Source organism: Microtus oregoni, unplaced genomic scaffold, assembly GCF_018167655.1.
Source record: "Microtus oregoni isolate MIOR12 unplaced genomic scaffold, Mior012 000009F_ref0000495, whole genome shotgun sequence".
NCBI lineage: Eukaryota > Metazoa > Chordata > Mammalia > Rodentia > Cricetidae > Microtus > Microtus oregoni.
Window position 1 is genome coordinate 21,757,414 of NW_024543068.1, and position 23,643 is coordinate 21,781,056.

Below are 23,643 nucleotides of genomic sequence, written 5' to 3' on the forward strand. Positions count from 1 at the left end.
AAAATTCCAGGAGTTTGACTGACTCTGTTCATCCATTCTGGAACCCCGAGAGACGAGTGGGGCTTGCTCTCTTCCTCCCCACAACTGACAGTGGATTAGAGTATTACCCTGTCCACCTGTGCCTCTGAATGACCAAGGAGGAGCCCAAACTTGTCTCTCCCGGTTCTGACATGTGGGGAGAGAACGGGACAGTCCATAAAGGCATTGCCATGTCAGGAGGTTAATGTAACATTACGGCGTGCTGATGGTTCCAGGAAAAGCAGCCAACAGATTTCGGGCGTGACCTGGGACGTACGTGTGAGGAACAGAACCCAGTTGTGAGGTGACTGCTTGCTGCCGTGTTCTACGTGCTCAGAGGGTCAGAGAGGAGTGTTTGTCCTGGTTCAGGGAAAGGGCACAGGCATGTTAGAAAGAATGCTTCAGGCTCGCTGAAGACTGAATGGAAAATCGTGTCAAGGAGACACAGCCCTCCTTGTTCGCATCTGCAGCCTTTCCTGGTTCTTGGAGAAAAATGACCCATGCTGCCAGGCATTTGGGACCCATCTGCAGAAACTGAGACTCCTTGTTTTGACACACGTGTGAGCGATCTGAAGCAGGGTTTACCAAGCTGACACATTTCACGGGAACAAAACACAGGAGAGACTGAGGCTGCGAACAGAGTGCCTTTCTGATACCTTCCTTACAGTACTGAAGATGCATTGTTCCCAGTGCCGGGCAACATGCCACAAAGACAGAACGCACACAATCTGATGGGAAGAAAAGAAAACAAACCAACTCCCAACGTGTCTAATCAAGTGAAACGGCAAGCGAGTCCTTTTTTCTTCCTCTGATGGGGTGGGACATGCTGAAGAGGCATAGAAATAACTAGAAGGGTGGGGAGGGGAGGGAGCCTAGCTGGCGGCATTCTTGCCCAGGATGTTCAAAGCCTGGATTTTGGTTCCCAGCTCTGCATAAAATAAAACCAGGTGTGATACCAGCCACGAGAGAAAGGTAGAGGACCGGGGTCATCCTCAGGTAGATATGAGTTCAGGGCCAGCCTGGGCTACGTGAGAGCTTTCTGAAATCAAAACCAAAAACTAGTAGCTAGAAGGAACAGAGGAAAATATTGACAATAACACACACTGCAAGGAGGTGCTTTGACACACATGATCAACACTGTGTAAATTCTTGCTATTCTAGTAAACTATGTGGTAGAGGAATCAAAGACCGAAGAAAGTTAAAACATTTCTGTTATTCCATGAATTGTCACGAAACCAGTTAAGAATCTCACTTGGCTTTCTTTTAGTTAGGATGTCATAGGCTCCACATGATTGTGAATCTGAGAGCAGTTGCTAGGAGAGGCTGGCAAAAGGCAACCAAGTGATGAACTCAGCCGCTGTTCTTAAAGTAAATCTGAAACAAAATGGAAGGTTTTGGAGAGGGAAAAACCAAAAGCCAACTTCCCAAATGAGAAGTGAGGCTAGAAAGCCACCAAGAAACTTGAAGTTGAGGACAGCCCCAGAGACAAGGGACAGAGAGAACAAACTCCTACAGAAACAGTGGGGTGCCTGCTAGGAGTCACAGATGGTTACATACATTAACATGTAGGTTAATGAGAGTATCTGGCTGAGTGTTGGAGTAGAACCTCAGACCTGCTCATTTTCCTAGGGAATGAACACACACACACACACACACACACACACACACACACACCTGGAGAAGAGACAATGGGCATGACACTCAGGTGCCCAGATGGTAGTGTGCACACAGATGGATTCAAATGTGTCAGCCATTCGGACCTGCTTGTCTCCCCAGGGCTGTTTCCTCTCCCCTAAGAGGCTTAGCATCCCACCATCTTCTCGAATGCCCTGTTCTTGTTCTGGAGGAAGCAGAAAGAGTTCAAGTGTGTGTGTGTGTGTGTGTGTGTGTGTGTGTGTATGTGTGTGTATGTGTGTATTTGTGTGTGTATGTGTGTTTGTATGTGTGTGTGTGTGTGTGTATGCGTGTGTGTATGTGTGTGTGTGTGTGTATGTGTGTGTGTATTTGTGAGAGAGAGAGAGATGTCTTTATACATCGTGCCCATAAGACATCAGAGTTAATCCACTTCTAGAGAAGCTGTCATATTACATCTGGCAGGTACCTCTAGACAAGTTTTAATAAGAGAAATGCCTCTTTCTTTTGGCTAAGGAGTAATTTGTAGTTAATGCCATTGTTGACTAGGTTTGAGAAGGTGAACAACTGCCTGGGGGCACACATTTTGCAGGGTTAGTTACTGAGAAAGTAAAACATTAAAAATTTAAAGTCTCCTTGGGTTGAAGGATTGGCGACGACATCAGGGAGGAAGTGGCCTCAAATTGGGGAAGTGTGGTCCTTCAGTCTCCTTCTGCAGAAAGGAGTCGCGTGCACATGTGTTCATTTTAGTGGCTGCTTTGCACGCGCCATGGTGGTGGCAGGGAGACAAAGGTCTGGTGTCTGGCAGATGCATTTTGAAGCACTTCTACAACAAGATCACTGGTGATGGCTCTCTCTCAGAAGTGGAGAACAGCCAATGGAGGAGACTCCATTTCTTCTGAGCTAGCTGACTTCATCTGTCAAGCTGCCACTTCGCCACTTAGATGCCTCACCCCGTTACTCCTAGCTGTATGTTATTTTTTCCATACGCTGTTTGTATCAGTGTCTAGACTAAGTGACTATGCATTATAAGAAGAGAAGTATTGGACAAAGATAACTCTGTCAGATGATTTTCATCCAAGTTTTTCCCTGCGGCAGGAGGAGAAGGAAAATCCCAAAATGCCTCCTGTGAGGCCATCTAGGTGAGTTACCCTGGCCATAAACAGGGAGGTTTGTAGATGTATGTCTAACGAGTCCCCTTAATTCCTGCTTAATGGGGCAAGTGCGTTTTCTAGACAAAGCTGAAGCAAAATGGGAAGTGCTTAGCTGTTGAAACTCATGGAGTTTCTTAATGAAAAGCAGAAGGTGCCTGCTGACAGGAACACTTACCAACATGGCCCCTTCTAGCTCATCTAGAACAGAAGAAGAAAGAAAACACGAAGATTCGAAACACACGGCAGTTTAAGGCAAAACCCGTCACAGCTCCCCCATCCTTGAACACGCAATTCAACTGTGACCATACCGCTTTTGCCAACTTCACGCCATGCTCATAGGTGAGGGGCTTCTCTTTCATGTACAGGAGACGGGCCAAGGTTTTGGGGTCATCCCGGAGATCAATCTGGGACAAAGATACATTCACTATTTTTAGGCCTTCTCAGTTATTTTAAGTGAAGCTATAAGATAGTACCCTTTCCTGGCAAGGTCTTTGGTGCTGCTGAGTGTTCTCCAAGAAGTCAATATACTCACCCAAGCTATAGCCGAGAGTGTGAAGTGGTTTATTTTTATATTTATTTATTGCACATGGATGTAGCAGGGTGGCCTTATACTTTCTTCTTCACAGCATTTACCCTGGCTGCTGTGCCATCTGAAGTTTTGAATTTTCTCTTTCTTTCTAGAATTCACAGGTGCTAACCAGATGGCCTGGGGGCCTTGCAGTGATTAATTATTTGACTGTAACTTTGCAACTTATATCACTCATTATATAATACTTTTCCGTTATATAATACTTTGGATCCATTCTTTTTTTTTTTTTTCCCTTTTCTGAATCAAATCTTGCCCTTCAAAGGGATGGATATTTGCTCCCTGAGCCCTTTTCAACAAATAACAAATGGATTGGCAGTGCCTGCAGGGGAGTCCCAGTGATGAGAGGCCAAAGGGCTCTCACAGTCCAACAGCAGAAACCCTCCAGGGGGACCTGCTTTGAAGGCAGCGGGTAAAAGACTGGACAGTTTACTAAACACTGTGCTTGCTTTCAAATGCCACTGTGTATGTGGGCACACAGGGTTTGCTTCTTAAGGGAAGTCACAAGGCCGCGCTACGACCCAACCGATTAGGATGATGCTTATGCAAAGTCTTGGTGTTTCCATTTGCTTTTCTAGCTTCCTTCATCATTTGACTGGGTGTCTGTCTGTGCAGTGACTGAAGGACTCAAGTCACCCCGAGGGGTTTGATGTCCAGTTGTGTATGCTGGCAGCAGGATCCAAGCTCCTCATTATGGACAAATACTAATATTTACAATTGAAGGTAAGTGACTTCATTTAAACAAACAAACAACAGTTATTGTTCAGAGCAGAGATGTGAATTGTACCCAGCAGTGTGGATAAATGAGTTAGTTCTACATTGTCTGTTTTTAAGAGAAAATACATATCCCCATCTGCCCATGTTGTTTTTAGAAAGCATTTTTCTTTTATTTATGGCTTTAAATTTTTCTTTTTGTCAAGTAGGATTCAACATGAGGACTCAGAAACAGGAGCACAAGAAGGAGGTTCAAAGACCGGCAGCCATAACAAAGTCCTGACCTATGGGCACTCATGCCCCTAGAACCAGCAAAGAACCAAACCCACTTAAACTACAGATGGTTCAGATATCCTCAACCAACAAGAGGAAATTTTTCTTGATGGAAATTCAAGCTGTAGAATTTTATCAGCTTCCAAACCCTCCCACGGTGTTGACAATTCATTCATGTTGCTCTTACTATGTGTGTTTTAATTTCCCCCAAGATCTGGGTGGTCAAGGAGTTAAGGAAAAGGCAGAACAGAGAGTTTATCTTCCTTCTCCAGCAGGGCCATCAAGGAGACCTGTCATGATTTGCCCCATCTGAATGTAGGGTCATTTTGATCTGCACATCTAGTTTGCTCTATTAAAACTGGGATGTCTAGTTTAAAAAATATCAGATAGTATATACAGTTGATGACCCTTCTTCATTCCTGCACTCAGGGCTGGAGAAGAGTGTCTGCTAAAAAAAAATTGTTATCTAAAAAAAACAAACTGTGAGGTTAATTTTAAATGCCAGCTCAAAACTTTCTGCTTCATATTAAATAGCTATATACCGTTTTCAACTAAATAATCACGTACCTTCAGGACTTTGGTTCAGGGATGAGATATCTCTGAGATTCTGTCCTGGTCTTTGGTGGAATACAGGTTTCACCTTTCGCCCATCTCCTCCCACCCCTCCATCACCCTCATTTTAACCTGGGTCCCGATGAGCACGTAAGGCACATGAGGCATGCAGTCCTTCAGTTCCGGGACCCACTCCTCCTGGACGTTGTGATAAGAGGCGGGGTTTACGACAGAGAAGCAGATGAGAAACACGTCGGTGTTGGGGTAGGAGAGTGGCCGCAGCTGGTTGTAGTCCTCCTGTGGGAAGAGCAGAGGAGGGTTGGTACAGGCTGAGCCCAGAGTTGGTGTGGTTCTTGGGACTCAGGCAGTGTCGGGGCCACTATAGCAGCTGGTAAGCCACGCCCTTCGTTGTGCGCAGAGATCTCCTATTTCCCATTTCAGAGCAACTTAAAAATAGTAAACAGCTTTATTGAGGTACAATTTACATATCATAATGTCTACCCACTCGTTTCTCCTTTAAATTGTGTGTTAGATAAAGTATAGCCATCATGTTTTATTACACTGCAGTTAAGGGAGTGAGCCCATTGGTCTCCTCACTTGGTTACTGTTTTTACCAATGACAGCGCCTAAAATCTACCTCTCTGGCACTTTCCTAACATACCGCTGCTCACCTCTGGCTATAGTTCTTGTGCTGCGACTGGTAGCTTCTAGAATTATTCATCCTCCCTAATGGTACCCTTGTGCTTTGATCCCTATCTCCCCACTTCCTGCCCCTTCTTGCCCCAGGTACCTTCAGCTCTGCTTCCTGGCTTCAGAAACTCTCCCCTTTAAACAGTACAATTAGCAGGGATGCATGAGATTCTCCTGGGACACAAAAATTGCATCGTCTGGAACATGTATTTAAATGACGGCTAGGTCATTGACCCTTTCATCTTCTATTAAACAATTATAGATTGTTTTCAAATTTAACACGGAGTAGACTAACATACAAAGCAAAGCATCGTTGCCAAATGAGATACATTTGTTGAAGAAATATGTTTGGGATTTGTTTGTAAATTGACCTGAGTGCGATGGTGTGGTTGTCCCCCCCGCCCCCCCCCCCCTTTTTGCCAGTTGTTTGGTTGCTAAGGAGTTTTGGTAACACTTAGCCAATAGTAATGTATGTTCAGACATGTTTTATTTATATATGTATCCACATACTATCACATGTATCACACGCGTGTCAATACAGTGGTATCCCATATAGGCACGTGTTCTATGTACACGTGGCAGATGCCAGGGAGCCCTGTCCTTTGGGCATAGTGTGGTTGTTCCCATCTCCCCAGAGCAGCTGTGGCTACAGGGAGCTCCCTGTCCACAGCTTTCCTGTGTCCGTTTACTACAGTGACTTTCATCAAGGTCCCGGTGCAGGCTAAGACCTGCAAGCGAAGAGACAACATCATCTGTTACTCCTCACAACATTTGATGTCCTTCTCAGACTGGCATAAATAGACCAGGGGCCAGGCTCTACCTCTGCTCTGTCCACACACAATTTTATGAAGAAGGGTGACTCATTGTAAAAAAAGCAGGGTTTAGGGGCTGGAAAGATAGCTCAGTGTTTAGGCTCTTCCAGAGGACTGGGGTTCAATGCCCAGATCCCAAATGACAGCTCCCAACAGCTTGTAATTCCCGTTCTAGGGTATACAGCGCCCTCTTCTGGCCTCCCTGGGCATAGGCACATAAATGGAGCATTGGGCTGGGTATGGAAGCATCCTTTACTGTACAGGTGCTGGCCTGGAGTGGAGAAAGCCTATCGGCATGTAGCACCAGCATCTTCATCATCAGACCGTGAGGCTTGGGACCCTCAACAAGGACCAGGCGCCACTGCAAGAAGGATGTGCACAATCTCTTGGGGTTCTCCCAGAAGCAGTAGACAGATGGCACAATCATGTTAAAATAAGGGCGGCGGGGCTGCGTCCCTGGCACCCGGCCGCCCGCACGGCTAGCTTTACCCGAAATAATTACACGGAAACTGTATTCTTTTAAACACCGCTTGGCCCATTATATCTAGCCTTTTCTCGGCTAGCTCTGGCACCTGGACTAGCCCATTTCTTATAATCTGTGTAGCCCACGAACTGGCTTACCAGGAATGATCTTAACCTGCGTCTGCCTGGAGTGGGAGAATCATGGCAACTCCCTGACTCAGCTTCTTTCTCCCAACCTTCTGTTCTGTTTACTCCTCCCACCTATGTTTTAACCTATGAGGGCCAAGCAGTTTCTTTATTGCTTAACCAATGAAATCAACAGATTGATATATGACAGTCCCACATCACAATCGTATGCATTTTACACAGGAGGAGATCAAGGACCAGGGCCACCAAGTCATCAAATACCCAAAGGAAGCATTTTGCGTGTTTTCAGACCTAGGTTTTGATTTGGACTGCTATTGCCTTATCTCAGGATTTTAGATGACAGATTACGACTTTTTTTTGGGGGGGGGCTCGGCTATCTAGGAATGTGTATAGGTTAACTTCACTGTATAGGTTTATGTGTTCGTGCATTTGTTTGATAGCATTGGCTACAAGTTGCCACAAGATGGCAGAAGACACTGTATATTGAAAATCTCAACTCTTTTGCCTGCTGCCAGCAACCAAACCAAAACAATTGGTTTAGCCTCAGACCCAGGCAAGGGAGGAGCGGATAACTGGTGGGTGGTCTGAAAGGAGAGAGTTTATTTAGTGCTTGATCTGCTAGCCATTGATTAAAATGCTGCTTAGATGATGGGAAAGCCGGGGAGGTGAGAGGTGTGTTCAGATGCTCTCCCGACAGAGAAGGATTTCGGGTGGTGTGAGATTTTGGGCTTCACAGGGCTCTGGGCTCAGGGCTCAGGTCTCTGGGCTCTCGGTTTCTTTGCTGTTGGGACTTTAGTCCTGCTGTGTAAGTCCATGTAAAGGGTCTGATTACTCACTGGGTGTGTGACACTGTCAAGGATGCCGTATGAGCTGGATAAGGTGATTAAGATCTGGAAATCAAGTTGAGGAAAGAATGAAAAGACAAAAAACAATTCCATGTAGGTGAACGGTGACAGAAGTTTCTCTGTCTCTTTTAGTTATTCTGAGAGGGTAGAGCATTTATCTGACTGAACTGGAAAATTCCCGTGTTAAATCTGGAAGATCCTCTAGACCTGAGTTAATATAGTAATTTCCAAAGGCTGGTCCCCAGGCTGGCAGTACAGCTCCTTCAGACTATACACTCCCTGGCGTCCCAAGCTTAAACTCACGGGGCGCTGAGCCCCACATGGCTCTGCCAGCCTGGCACAGTTCTGATGCCGCTCATTTCCCAGGGCTCAGGTTACCATTCTTTTCCCTGCCACCAGCCGTACAGCTCTCAGACTGGAATATCCAATAGATTTCAACAGGACTGGAGAGAGAAACATCTCTCAACGTAGGTCTATGCCTGGTTGGGAGGAGCCTGCCACCGCTGGTTGTGGCTGTGGCTAGGAACTATGGCAGAAGTCCAGAATTAATAAAAAAGAACTCCGGGTTTGGCGATGTGAGGAGGTTGGGAGTTTGAATTCATACCCACTGATGACTTGAATGGGTTTTGTGATGAAATATACGTGGACTGTGTAGGTTATGGTCACATTCCTGAAGATGATGTCGCTCAGCCGTGAGGAAGGGCTAAATGGTCCCAATGGCATTGAGGCCTCTTCTAATACTGAAAATGACTCTTGGCAACAGGCGTTTGTGTGCTTCGTGAAGAGACAATGTGTTCATCTATAAAATCCACTTTGTGTGCTTTGGAGGGCTAAGCTGGATGCAAGGGGACTTGGACTAGGGCAGGGAAGGTACGGATTTGGGACTGTGTACGTTTTTGAGTACTTGCTACCCACTGCCCCGCAAGGCAAGCAAGGGTTCAGGTCAGAGGTGGATCTGGGGCTGTCAAGTGTGGGCGCTGTGGATGGTTATTTCAAAGGTTCTGAGGAACACTCAGCACAAACTGGCTGATCATCTGGGCCTCAGATACATTCACGAGCAGCTGCGTCACGAAGGCACAGTGGTGGAACTACAAAGCCTTTAGTTCTCCTTGCATTGGGTCACTGGAAACTCATTGCACAGTGGATTTCTGCTCAGCACTAGGTCTGGAGTGAAGCCTAGAATGCGCATGTCTGGTGAGCACCCAGGGGCTGCGCTCTGTGTAGCAAGGAGAAGCATTGAGTTCTGCCACCTGCCTCAGACTCACAAGAGGCTGGGAAGAAATTCTGCTTTTTTTTTTCCCAAAGGACATGGTCAATAAGACAAAACGGCAGCCGACAGAATGGGAAAAGATCTTCACCAACCACACATCAGACAGAGGTCTGATCTCCAAAATATACAAAGAACTCAAGAAATTGGTCATCAAAAGAACAAATAAGCCAATAGAAAATGGAATACAGACCTAATCAGAGAACTCTCAACAGAGAAATCTGAAATGGCTGAAAGACACTTAAGGAAATGTTCAACATCCTTAGTCATCAGAGAAATGCAAATCAAAACAACTCTGAGATTCCATCTTACATCTGTAAGAATGGCCAAGATCAAAATCACTGATGACAATTCATGCTGGAGAGGTTGTGGGGAAAAGGGAACACTCCTCCATTGCTGGTGGGAATGCAAACTGGTACAGCCCTTTGGATGTCAGTGTGGCGATTTCTCAAGAAATTAGGAAACAACCTTCCTCAAGACCCAGCAATACCACTTTTGGGTATATATCCAAAGGATGCTCAATAGTGCCACAAGGACATATGCTTAACTGTTCATAGCAGCACTGTTTGTCATAGCCAGAACCGGGAAACAACCTACATGCCCCTGGACCCGAAGAATGGATAAGGAAAATGTGGTACATTTACACAATGGAGTACTACACAGCAGAGAAAAATAATGACATCTTGAAATTTGCAGGCAAATGGATGGATCTAGAAAACATAATATTGAGTGAGGTAACCCCAGACCCAGAAAGGCAATTATCACATGTGTTTACTCATAAGTGGGTTTTAAACATAAAGCAAAGAAAACCAGCCTGCAAATCACAATCACAGAGAACTTAGACAACAACGAGGACCTTAAGAGAGACTTACATAGATCTAATCTACATGGGAAGTAGAATAAGACAAGATCTCCTGAGTAGATTGGGAGCACTGGGAGCATGGGGACCATGGGAAAGAGTTGAAGGGGAGGGGAGATGCAGGGAGGGGAGCAGAGAAAAATGTAGAGCTCAATGAAATCAATAAATTTTGCTTTTTTTTTTTTCTGTGTGAGCTGCCTGACATTTAGCCCAGGGTTGTCAGCACCAGCCTTGCTTTCATATTCTCCCTGTAAGTCAAGCTTGACTTGGAAAGCCGAACAGGGTGGGAGCTCAGGATGTTGCCCAAGAGCATGACGAGTGGAGACGAAGTCAATGGATTCAAGTCCCTACCTCGCTTGTTACTGCACTTGAGTGTAGTTTCGGCTGAGTTCACTTTGCCCGGCTTTCTTTCTCTGGGAAGTGTAAATGCGAGACTATGATGCTGTCTGTGTGACTCCCTGGGACGGTGCTTTGGCTGCCGCGAGAACGTGAATAATGAGGGGAAAGGAATCGAGGGGAAAGGAATCCACCCCTCATCCAAAGCCAGCAGCAGCTGCAGTTCCTGGAACCCTAGCCCCTGCCCTCCTTGGACACCCGAGATGACTCTGAAATTCATTTTTCCCAACTATAAGCAGTAATGAAATCCAAATGTTTGGACCTTGATTGCATCTTGTAGTCAGGGTCCTTCATCTTCATTTTTCTTGATTAGGGGAAAGGTAAGCATGGATCCCGAAACTGCTTTTCCCAATAGCCCGTCACGTGGGCAGCAGTCTCCAGAGAGCGCACTCCTAGAAACCACTCTGAGATACATGGGGCGAGAAAGTTCGAGTTGCTCATGGACAGGAAAACATTGACTCCGAGGTTTTAGGCAAACTTTCCACCCCGTGCTCCAGATGGTCCCGTTGGCTCAGCCAATAGCAAAGAGGAAGTCCCATGCGCTTCCAAGTGGTCCAGGGGTTGCCATTAATGAGCCCCAGCTGCATGTACCTCCTGCCTGCTCATGTGCTCCTGAAGACGAAGCCCTGAGGGGGAACAGGAGCTGCGGGTACCAGGTCCTGATGAAGATGTGTGGCTGCAGCCCCAGGCCAGTGTGGTCTTCCTGTTCCCACAGTCACTGGTGGCAGCTGAGCTGCTGTGGGCTGTGGTTTGGCAGTGAGAGATACCATCCTATGCTCACGGTGCGCAGGCCGCCTCTGGTCTCGAGAGGACCCGGGCTCGCTCTCTGATGAGAAACTGGTGTCAACAGCAGAGAGGGTGGTCCCTGGCTCCTGACCGCAGGGTCCACTCATTTCTCCTGGCAGTGATGCTGACCACCACTTCCGCTAGTGCTTGCTGTCTTTGAGATGCAACCACGGGGAGTGAGGACTGAGAGCTGGCTTGGCTCATGTTACCACCGGGAAGACCGCGAGATGTCGCACCACCATGGCTGATCCTCTGGAGGGGCAGAGGACGCCTGGCTCTGAGCATTGGCCTGGGACAAGCCCCTCCCCCACAGTTCCTCAGGCTATGAGTGCTCAGGCTTAGCAGACGCCCCCCCCCCTCCCCCCCCACTCTGGCATCACGCTTTCCTCTTTATTTCTCATGGCACACGCCAAACAAGCCAGCTGGGCATGCTGTCCTTCTTAGTCTCTTCCTGTAGCGGAGCCAGAAATCTGAGCACAGGAGGCACTTTCAGAGAAACTGTGAGCAATCCTTGACGAGGAGTCTGAGCCGCACGGGTGAGTTGGCTTGACCTGAAGAGACTAGGCCGAGGACTGGCCTTATTGCTTGCCTGGTGATCTGAGTGGTAAGCGCTTTATTAACCTAATGTTTGATTTTTTTTTTCTGGTGGCTTTTTTTTTTTTTCAAGACAGGGTTTCTCTGACTGGCCTGGAGCTCATGCTGTAGATCAGGCTGGTCTTGACCTCAGAGATCTGCCTGTTTCTGCCTCCTGAGTGCTGGGATTAAATGCATGTGCCATCACTGCCTGGCCCTAGTTTTTGAAATTTCATCTGACTGAATTCTGAAGATGTTTTCTTCAAAGGGCTCTTCTCAAAGCCCAAATGATAGTTGGTCTCAGAGGTCTGGGAAGGAAGCCAGCTTCCATGTGCTGGCAGCATATACATGACGTCATTAGAAACCATCTTTATCTGTGAGTTCGAGGCCAAACTGGTCCACAGAGCTAGGTCCAGGACAGCCACGGCTACCAAAGAGACCCTATCTCGAAAAACCAACAAAGCAAAACCGAAACAAACTGTCTTCAACAGAAGCTTGACTGAGTTGTGAAACCCGGAGGAGAGTCTTGAGCCTGTCTTTGACACAGCCATATTAGAGGCTACATGGTAGAGGGAAGCTGGCTCAATATTTTCGCTCAGGGTTGCCTTCAAGGGTGGGGATAACAAATTCCTTTCACCCAACCTTTCAGAATGAGTTTGCTTCTTCTTCTTTTATTTCCTTTTTTTAAATTGATATTTATCGAGCTCTACATTTTCTCTGCTCCCCTCCCTGACTCTCCTCTCCCCCTCCAACCCTCCCCCAAGGTCCCCATGCTCCCAATTTACTCAGGAGATCTTGTCTTTTTCTATTTCCCATGTATATTAGATCTGTGTCTGTCTCTCTTAGAGTCTACGTTGCTGTCTAGGTTCTCTGGGGTTGTGATTTGTAGGCTGGTTTTCTTTGCTTTATGTTTATGTGGGTACATGCGATAATTGTCTTTCTGGGTCTGGGCTACCTCACTCAAAATAATGTTTTCTAGCTCCATCCCTTTGCCTGCAAAATTCAAAGTGTCATTTTTTTCTACTGTGTAGTACTCCATTGTGTAAATGTACCACATTTTCCTTATCCATTCTTCAGTCGAGGGGCATTTAGGTTGTTTCTGGGTTCTGGTTATGACAAACAAAGCTGCTATGAACATAGTTGAGCGCATGTCCTTGTGGCATGATTGAGCATCCTTTGGATATATACCCAAAAGTGGTATTGCTAGGTCTTGAGGAAGGTTGTTTCCTAATTTTCTGAGAAATCACTACACTGACATCCAAAGGGGTTGTACCAGCTTGCATTCCCACCTGCAATGGAGAAGTGTTCCCTTTTCCCTACAACCTCTCCAGCATAAGTTGTCATCAGTGATTTTGATCTTGGCCATTCTTTCAGATGTAAGATGGAATCTCAGAGTTGTTTTGATTTGCATTTCTCTGATGACTAAGGATGTTGAACATTTCCTTAAGTGTCTTTCAGCCATTTCAGATTTCTCTGTTGAGAGTTCTCTGATTAGGTCTGTACTCCATTTTTTTTTAAATTGGATTATGTGATCTTTTGATGACCAATTTCTTGAGTTCTTTGTATATTTTGGAGATCAGACCTCTGTCTGATGTGGGGTTAGTGAAGATCTTTCCCTATTTTCAGCTGTCATTTTGTCTTGTTGACCGTGTCCTTTGCTTTACAGAAGCGTTTCAGTTTCAGGAGGTCCCATTTATTAATTGTTTCTCTCAGTGTCTGTGCTGCTGGGTTATTTTTAGGAAGTGGTTCCCTGTGCCAGTGTGTTCAAGTGTACTTCTTAGAGTTTGCTTCTCGAGTTGTTTCCATAACCCCTATCTCCAATGCACAGTTAGCTCAGGACAAAGATTTATTTCCTTTTTACACTTGTGGCTCTGGGGTTATTGATATGCTCTGAGGTCATTTCTCTTGCCTTATTTAGTAATAGACTCAACAGGTAATTTTTAGTTAGTTGTCAGTGTTCTTCAGCCTTGAAACTTCAGGCACATTTGCTAGTATCACTGGAGGGGCGACAATCCTACTTATAATGGGGACTGGGACTTTTGGGATATACCTTTTGGGATGGCTGTTCTTGTTGTCAACTTGACTACATTTGGAATTAACTAAAGCCCAAGAGACTGGGCACACCTGTGAGGGATTTTTCTTATCTAAACCATTGGAAGTGGGAAGATCTACTTCTAACCTGGATCTTTTGAGGTGGGAAGATCCACCTGTAATCTGGGCCACTCCTTCTGCTGGCGGAACATACAAAGACATGGGAGAAGGAAGCTTGCTCTCTGCCCGCTGTCTTACCCTAACTGGCAAGCCCATTCTTTCACTGGCAGTAGAGCCTATGTCTTCAGGATTTCAGCACATAATGGAGACCAGTTGAGTCATTTGAGCCTCATGGACTGAAAAAACTACTGGATTCTTGGACTTTCCATTGACAGATAGTCATTGTTGGATTAGCTGGACCACAGGCTGTAAGTCATACTATTAAATCTCTCTCTCTCTCTCTCTCTCTCTCTCTCTCTCTCTCTCTCTCTCTCTCACACACACACACACACACACACACACTCACACACATGTGTATATATTAGATCCCATATATATACATGTATATATGTGTGTGTATTACACATATTATACACAGGTGAGTTGGCCTGACCTGAAGAGACTAGTTCGGAGGACTGGCCTTATTGCTTGCCTGGTGATCTGAGGGGTAAAGCTTTTACTAACCCAATGTTTGATTTTTTTTTTTTCATCCTATCAGCTCTGTTCCTCCAGAAAACCTGGACTAATACACCTTCTAAATTAAATGTGTTGTGAAGCTCTTTTGGCTAATTTGTAGAGGTAGAGGTAGTTATTTTGTTGGAAACATTCTTCAGCCACTAAAGACTTAAATCCCTTAACTTGGAGCCAGGATCTAAGGTCCTGCATTTGTTTCTGCCGTGTTTTGTAAGACAGGGTCTCAGGTAGCCCAGGATGGCCTTGTACTTCCTACGTAGCTGAGGATGACTTTGAACTTCTGACCCTGCCGCTTCAGTCTCCCCAAGCACCATCTGCATTTCTAAGACACTCCATGTACAAGCTATGCCAGTGGACAGCCCTTTAATGACAGCCCCTAAAGCGGTGGCTTGGAAAGTGTGCTGTCCACAGCGGCAGCAGCAGAAACCTATCATACGTGCAAATTCCCGGGACCCACCCTGGACTTGAAGCATTGGAAGCTGTGGCATGTGGCCCCATGGCTGGTTTTTAACAAGCCCTGGGTGGTTCTGGTGCATGCTCAAGTTTGGGAATCGCTGGTCCAGGAGGCGAACGACAGTCTATCCTCCGCTGGAACACGTCCCTGTATTTCAAAATCTTCCGCGGCTGAAAGGCCTCCCTTGAGCCTCAACTCAAACCTTTTTGATTAATTACCTCAAGTTCTTTCAGGGTTTCTTGAAATTACCTTCTAAAGTTCTTAATCACAGAACCTGAGGCCCAGAAAGAACCTTCAGATGTGTTCTGATTTCCCATCTCCATGCTCCCCCTGTGATCCTTGTCTGCCCGGAGATTTCAAAATAAGTGGAGGAAAGCAATAAGGTGAAAATTAAGTGGAAGAAATAACGTGAATCTACTTGTTACTATATTTTACAGCGTTCCTCACCCTGTGTCAGAGGTTTGGGTCACCCTTCTCCTTCAATTTGAAGTTTAATGGTATTTTCACAATATATTAAAGGTATTTTCACAACATATTAAAGGTATTTTCACAATATATTATCATTTCCAATTACCCTAGTGGTTTTTTTTTAAAGGATAGAGTAAGAAATAATAACTCAGCTCTACAAGAGCTTTTAAACAGTTTTATTGGGTGTGGATTGAAATAGAGATCGAGGGATATTGTTGTTGAGGCAATTATATATAGGAACCAACAGTTGCTGTGGATCACTACAGAAGTAGGGGGAGAGCCAAATGGGCAAGGGCTTCCAGAATTTTCTGAGGAGGCAAGGGGGACAGAGCAGTTTCCGAGTGTGAAAGAGCCCATTCTGTACAGAGCTTTGCAAGCTGGAGTCTATGGACCTTACACACGGGGGGGGGGGGGGTGGGGGTGGGGGTTGTCATGCACAGACAATAGAGACAGCCCACTGATCACGTGACTGAGTTAGAGTAGGCAGTTCCAGCCCCTGAATCCATATGCCTCGTTGGCTGGGATGTTTTCTGCTAGGAGCTGTATTCTCTTGTATCAGAGGACACAGAGTGACTCTTCCCCTTGAATAGCTAGGGGCATATGTTTTCCCTTGTTATGTTTCTGTTTCTTGATATTGATGGAAGAGGTCACCCTACTGACAGTGGTTTTCCAAGTCACCTGGCTACGGTAGAATCCAGAGGGTCCTGGAAAGGAGCCTTGTGTCTGATGCTAGACTACCCCGCCCCCTGCTCTGGCTGTAAAACGACAGCTTTTATGTCCCCCCCCACACTTGGTGGTGGCCCTTGCACACGCACACTGAAAACCTTGAAGAGATCCCATTTATTTATTTTCTAATAGAGAGCTTTCAAGTTGACAAAATGACATATCTCCAGATAATTGTGAGAAAAGGCCTTGACAAATGCATAGCTATTAACAATTACCAAGAAACACACAGTGGGAAAGATCACGGTCAAATATTCACTCCAAAGGACTTAAGCTGTATAAATTTGGACTGACTAAACAACCCGCTGGTTTTGACCTAAATAAATGATTCAAGACATATGGTAACAGGCTTTATCCAAGAAATTAGGCCACAGCCATCCATGGCTCCTTCACATCCCCTCCTCCACCGGGCAAACTTCTAACCCTGGATGTTTTCCACAGCTCTGTGTGAAGTGGGGAAAAGGCAGTTACCCAGTATTTTCACCCAAGGACAGCCATGTGCAGGTTCACTATTGGGGTTCAAGTCCATGCTCTTCGAGTCTCAAGCCCAAAGAAACACTTGTGACAGAATCAGAGTATCTGGGGAATCATAGAAAACTCAGAGTCGCTTTCCAATGGTTCGGGATTGACCTTCATCTGTGGGATGCATTCAGACCCTTGTTTTCCTTTCAGTCCTTAACCCATCATATTCCCCCACCCCAATCTCTTTTTGAGACTTTTCATAGCTCATTAAGGTAAATCAAATAAAGGATAAGCAAAGAAAATAGCACGGGGAAAAAGGGTAAAGCTACAATTTATAAAATAAACCTGTACATCTTGGATGTGGAACAGGGTTGGGTTGGAGATAATTGAAAATCTTGGCTAGAAATATTACTTTGTTGTTTTGAGTATTTACGGTTTCGCAGTATTGGTCATATCATCAGTATCTTGGACAGCAATTTAGGTTTTTATAGTTATATATATCAATATTTTAAAGTTAAGGATGTGCATTTGGTTGTTGTTTGGGTAGAGTATATATGGGCCCCAAATGATGAGAATGGGAGATGCCCATGCTGTTAGCTCCTGCATGATGAGCCAAATGGACCATGCTTTTTCCTACACCCCTTTCTTCCCCCAACCCTTAATGAATGGAGACAGTGAGCTCATACCTGTCCTGCGGTGTCGTACAGTCCAAGCAAGTGCTGCTTTCCTCCCACTGTCACGGTCACTAGGAGAGAAGAGAAGAGAATTCATAAACGAGGCTTCAATCAGTAGACTGTCTCATGCCAGCATCTCTCTAGGCAGGGAGGCTGAGCATATGTCTCATTGGTGTATGTTCTAAACCAAGTTGACAGCATAGTTTCCAAATGAAAGAGAACCTTGGGCTGCAGTGACAGCAGATGGTCTGAGCCAACTCCAAATCTCTCAATGGAGATGGATATTTTTGGTGTTACTCAAGTACTCTCTAGGTTGTCGGCCTTTACTGGGCGCTGCAATGCTAAGCTCCTGAAGAAAAAGGATGCTAAGTCCTTCTCTAGCTATGTCATCACCATCTTTACTGTGAGTTTCCTTTCAGGATAGAGTCAGGTAATTAGCCATTAGAAACCCCTGTGTTCTTTGGGCCTAGGAAATGGCTCCGTGGGTAAGGCGCCCACTGTGCAAACATGGAGACTTGACTTGGGGTCTCCAGAACCCATGCAAAATGGCCAGGCATCTGTACCTGGCCTCACAGGTACTTAAGTGAGCATCTGTACATGGGTACAGGGAAGGGACAGAGATAGGCACTGGACCTCACTGGCCAGTCAGTAGAGCCAGTTGGTGAGCACTAACTTCAGTAAGAGACCTTGTCTCCAAAGAGACTGGAGAGAGTCACTAAGGAAGACATCAGACACCAACCTCTGACCTCTGCTCCACACATGGGTACCTGCACACACATGTACGTACGTGCATATGCACCTGACCATATACTACACACACACACACACACACACACACACACACACACACACACACATGAAATCTGTTGTTAATCCAACTTTGAGATATTAATAAAATCCAGGTGCTGCCTGGGCCTGCGCCTTTAGGTATGTGACTTCACATACCGACAGGGTTAGATTTGCCCAGCAGGCTTGAGGCCTTGCCAAGCAATTGTGCCCAAAGTGAGGAGTGATGTGGAAATACCAGCCGCTCCGCACATGTCTGGGAATGACATCAAGTCTCAAGTTGCTGCTCACCCGAGAGGGACCAAATTGCACGCAGGAGGGATATGGTTCTTTTGGCGAGTGGGAAGAGCAAGGTGAAACGTCCAGAAAATCCAAATCTCTGCTGGGAACTAGGGAAGCCTGCGTATAGCAACACCCGTCCCCCCAAGCTGATTAAAAAACAGGCAGTGACAAAGTAAAAGTAGGCTTGATCCCCTCTGCCATCAGCTGCACAGGAAATGAAGGGTGACTAGATGGTGGCTAATGTGTCAGCCTCTTTCCCTAGCCAGCTGCTCAGGGTGACTGACTCGGTGCCCATTTTTACTTTGATTTATTTTCAGGTCGATGGGCCTCGTGTGTGTGAGAACATTTCCTAATGCCGCTCTTTGCAAAGCACTTGTTTGAAAAGGCAGAGTCTCCCCAGACACCGGGGACTGTGTTTCTAATCTACTCACATTCACATGTGTTCAGTATCAGAACATGACTGCAGCCAGATGTGCTTCTAAGTGTGTGTTTTTCAACGCCAAAACCAGCTCTACGAAATCCTCATGGTTAACACTGACAGGCAGGGGTGGGGGCACTTAAATATTTTCACTTCTGTCCCTAAGTCAGGCTAGCAATGGAAATGGGGGTGCCCAGAGCCCTTTGTCCCGTTTTACTTCCTTCTTTGTGCCCATTAGCAGAAGACAGCCTAGACTGAGGTTCCTAAATGGTTTCTTTAATGACCAATTGGTTACCTAGTCACGGATCAAGAATGAATGGAAGAAATCCAGCTATTACAACATGGAATTTCCTGCCACGGGTGAGCCGGGTATATGGAGGTCAGGGCTGCTGTTCATGAGATCTTGTGCACTGCTCCATGACCCACAGGCCCAGGGCTAATAGGGGGCAAGTCATAGGAGCTGAGCCATCTCAGAGGCCACACTGAACACTGCAAACACTCCTAAGCAGTGCCTGTGACCTTTGTCACTGGAGCCCTGCAGGCCCAGCTTTCATTGCCCCCCTTTTCTTAGAGAACAGCCCTCCCCTGTAGCCCCCTTTCCTTCAGAGGCCGCATCCTTTTCTCCTTGGCAGCTGGGACTCCAGGATGCTTCACCAGATCCAAGACAATTGTGAGCAAGGAAGACTGAGCCAGGAGCCGAGAGTCTACACAGGATCTTCTCCCCTCTTCTTGCCTTTCTCTTCTCCAGTGATCTGCAGGCTTCCTGGACTGAGCTCAGAATTGGAAACAGACAGGCCAGATGCAGACCCACCTGCTCAGAGCAAGTGAAAGGCATAACTATGTTCAGTGTAGCGTACTTATGCCTGGGTAACACAGAGGGCTGGGAGCATGGCTTAGTGGGCATGCTTTTGCACGGTCTGCTAGCATTTGGTCAGAGGAGATTTCCTGGGGGAGATGTCTAAGCCGAGTCTGCAACGATGGCGCTGAGTTTTCCCAGGCTGTTGTGGCTCCCTTACTCAGCCTTTATTCTGAAGGCTTTTTCACACTCTCAAAAGTCCTTTGGCTGAGGAAATGGAAAGAAAAAGAATGAAGAGAATTTCCCTGGGTTAAAGCCAAATGGTGGTACAGGATAGGGGAGGATACCGCTGTTGGCGTGGAAACTGGGTGAGTTTTCAGGTTGCCGTCAGTAGCTCTGCGAGCCCAGCTAAAAGCAGGACTTAGAGCTTGTGTTGTAGAGAGCTGCGTGGAGCGCACCTGAGGGTGCTGGCTCCCGCCCTCCGCAATCCCGAAAGCGAGTGCTCTCTATGATAATCAGTGATCACGCAATGATTATCAGCTGCCTGCATATGCGTGAACCTATGGGCAGTGCCCACCTGGCAATCCGGGTTTGGCAGCCTGTGCCTTTTTAAGGGCTGGGAGAGATTTACCGAGAGAGAGAGAGAGAGAGAGAGAGAGAGAGAGAGAGAGAGAGAGAAAGATTGCTGTGAATAAAGTCCTGAATAAAACTGCAGTGAGAAGAGCTCCGGGTGTCGCATCATCCTTGCGGGTCGAGGGTGGCCGTGACATTGTGTCTCTGTCTTTGAGACTCACTTTTGTCCCTCTTCCCTGTTTCCGCTAGAGGACATTAAGGGACGCCAGTGACAAATGCCAGCATCAGTTCTACAAGACGTGGCTTTAAGAGTCCTAGACGGGCAGTGGTTGTCTTACTACTTGCCAGCCTGTGTCCTAGGAGACTCTATGATATGGCAGAGAATTAGTTACAACTCCATGGAAGGAAGGTGCTGCCACCCAGAGCTAATCATCCATGAAATGAGGTCACAGCATGGTTGCTCTCCCCAGACAACTCTGCCTTTGAGTCCTACCACTGCCTTTCATCATTGGGGTGACCCTGGGGACATCATCTAGCACCCCTATGTCTCGTGTTCCTTTTCTGTTAAAAGTGCAGGTTCACATGGCAGAAGGAGAGATCTGACTACCATAGTTGTCTTCTGACTTCCATGTGTGCTGTGGCATACGCCTCCTCTGCCATAAATGATTGCGACAAGAATATTTAAAAAATGGGATCAGAGAATATCTGTGAGAAGATTGTGTGATGGGAAAATATCTGACATACATCCTAGTTCACAGCAGGTGCTGAATAAATGTATCCAACAAGCGCATAATTAGTCCGTTCTGAAGACAGGTGTCAGTCTCTCTACCGAGTACCCAATGCATATGAACTGTCGTATAATGAGAATCTTAATTATGGACCACGAGTTACTTTCTACCCTAAATGGTAGGTGTTTAAATCTGTCCTATGTTCTCACTGAGGACAGAGTCCCCATGCCCAGTGCAAATTCTGCCATCTGAAGTAGACATTGAATACTCAGGATTGAAACTCTGCCCAGGGTCCACTCCTTGTCATGGGGACAAGGGTCCTTGGGACTGTGACTAGTTCTTCCCTGGCTAAACACTGACTATAAAGCTACCAGGAAGGCCATACCAAGGTTGTCTTCCCAACGTGCCTTCTGTTCTGGATGCTTTGAAAGCTGTTTTCTGGGCGTCGAGGGGTTTTAAAGAGAGCAGACCAAATGACATGAATGGATGGTTTTCTCAAGAAAGTGTGGAAAGCTGGCCAGGACCTGTTGTTAAACAGGGAAAACAAAGACTTTCTTCCGACTCCATCAAACTCTTTGCTTCCTTGTGTCGGTTCTGGGGTGAATTGGAGTGGTTCATTTCTTGAGGCGTGTCAGCCAGGATACAAGTTTGCTCCCTTGAGGATCATTAACTTAACCCAGAGAAAAAATAGCCCAGCCAGGATTTATGCCTCTCCCTCAGCGTTTCAACATCTTAAAGCAGTGTGATTTGCAAATGCCATCAGTCCAGTCAGGAGTGGTGGCATGAGGCATAGGGTTCAAAACCTCTTCCTTGTTGGGTGGTAGCTTTCTCAGAGGCTCCACATAGTCTTCTGAAGTTCAGCGTGATAGAGCAAGGTAAGATCCATGATTCCAACAGTAGAAATGTCAGCTCAGTTAGGGGGAGCCCCTTTGCCCTTCAGTTCTCTGGGGGTACAGCTGACTAGCCATGGCACTAATGTACGCTTTCAGTGGCTGGATAAAGCCTGACTGTGTGGTGTGGGTTGCAGCACAGGAGTGCCATTTTGGAGGAAGAAACACTAACTTTTAGATCCAGCAAGAAACAGAATTTTAAGAACGTTTAAACACGCAGCATCTCTGTTCATGTCAAAGATGGATGAACTGAGGAGTGAGTGGGCCAGCAAGACGGTAACTTGTGTCCAAAGGCCACTTTGAGGAGCTAGGCAGTGGGCAGGCTGAGGCAGGAGCATCAAGAGTTCAAGGCAAGACCTTGCCTCAAAAACGAAACAAAAAACCAAAACCAAAACAGTGTTTCCCTTCCGAAGGCTGCTTGAACATGTTCGACACCTATCCCAAGCCTCCGAAATGTGGGTGTCCATTTTTTAAGGGGCAAATTTGGGGGCATTAGTTATGAAATCTTCCCGTAGAACCATTAGAAAGCCAGTTTGTATGAAGCTAGACACAAACACTGCTTCCTAAATATAGTGGTGGGAGATTCCTTTGTGCGTGTGCACACGTGTTTTTGTGTGCACATGTGCATGTGTGTGTGTGTGTGCTCATCTTTCCAATGTCTGTCTGACTCTTAGCACTGCTTGGCCCCTTCCTGCAGGCCGGCATCAGCCCATCCGCACCAGTTTGTCTCAGCGGCTCATTTCCTTCCTTGCCAGGGTCCCTTTTGTTACTGGAGCATCAGACCGTATGCATGTGTGACACAAAGGTCCGTGGGGGACATCTCTGCTTTCAAAGATGTGTCAGCATAGGGGAAAACCCGAGAGGCTTCCTGAGCACTCCCTGGGATTCTGAACAGAAGGCTTTCTCTCTCCTCTTTTTTCTCCTCCCCCATATTTATTGAGACCGTGTGTGCATAGTTCACGCTGCTCTTAATTCACTCTAGAGCCAAGGATGGACTTACAGTCCTGATTTTCCTGCCCCTTCTGGAAGTAGAGATTTGTGTCACCATTCTTCCCCCTTCTTTTTTCCTTTTCTTCTTTTGAGACAGGGATTGTCTGTCCTGGAACTTGCTGTACAGACCAGGTTGGCTTTGAACTCACAGAGATCCTCCTGCTTCTGCCTCTTGAGTGCTGGGATTAAAAGTGTGCACCACCACCACCGGGCTCTGCCTCCTCGTTTTAAAGGTCTACTCTAAGATAACTAGAACAGTATTTGGGGCTTCCTGGAAAGATTTGTCACCACGGTTCTGGGTGTGGGATGGATGCTCAGGGAAAATATCTCCTTGTCAGGATTTATTTGATGAAGAAGGAAAAGGGGGGGGGGTAGATAGGAGGAGAGGACGACTGGGAAGAACTCAAGACTCAGCTGACTGAGGTCTGGGGATGAGGCCAAGCCAGAGAAAGAGCCAGACAGCCGCACCCTGGCAGTCAGTCCTGCTTGGCCCCACCCTTCCTTCTTCAGTGTTTTTTTGGAGTCCACCTCTGCCCGTTTCTGGCCCCTAGATATCTGTAGACTCTCCTTTAAAAATTATTATTATTATAAATTATTATTATTATTATTTTTATTATTATCCATTCTTACAACTGTCTTCATGCAGGTCCCATTCCCTAATTGGTATCCTGGTCTCCAAGCTTCACTTTCTATGCTTCCTCAGTACCCCTAGATTAAACGTAGACTGAGATCCAAACACCTTGTAAGAGCACAGAAAATCCTGGTCACCAGGCCTGGCTCCCCACTTCATTCTCCTTTGTTCCTTTCTGACCCAGAACTGATCAAAAGCTTTGGCAATCTGTTGTGCTTGTGATGCCTTTGCTGGAGCTCTTTGGGATCCTGGGAAGGAAGTTCTGGAATACAGGCTCC

The 23,643-nt window shown here is 46.4% G+C and overlaps 1 protein-coding gene across 1 annotated transcript in view; it reads right to left on the bottom strand.

Moving 5' to 3' along the window:
* Positions 1–23,643, bottom strand: part of Rhoj (ras homolog family member J) — an 81,633-nt gene that overhangs the window by 8,399 nt on the left and 49,591 nt on the right. Inside the window, exons 2-4 of the mRNA XM_041658438.1 lie at positions 17,284–17,342; positions 5,062–5,226; positions 3,113–3,208 (exon numbers count right to left, since the gene is read on the bottom strand). Coding sequence (XP_041514372.1) covers positions 3,113–3,208; positions 5,062–5,226; positions 17,284–17,342 — 320 coding nt within the window. The remainder of the gene's footprint in view (positions 1–3,112; positions 3,209–5,061; positions 5,227–17,283; positions 17,343–23,643) is intronic.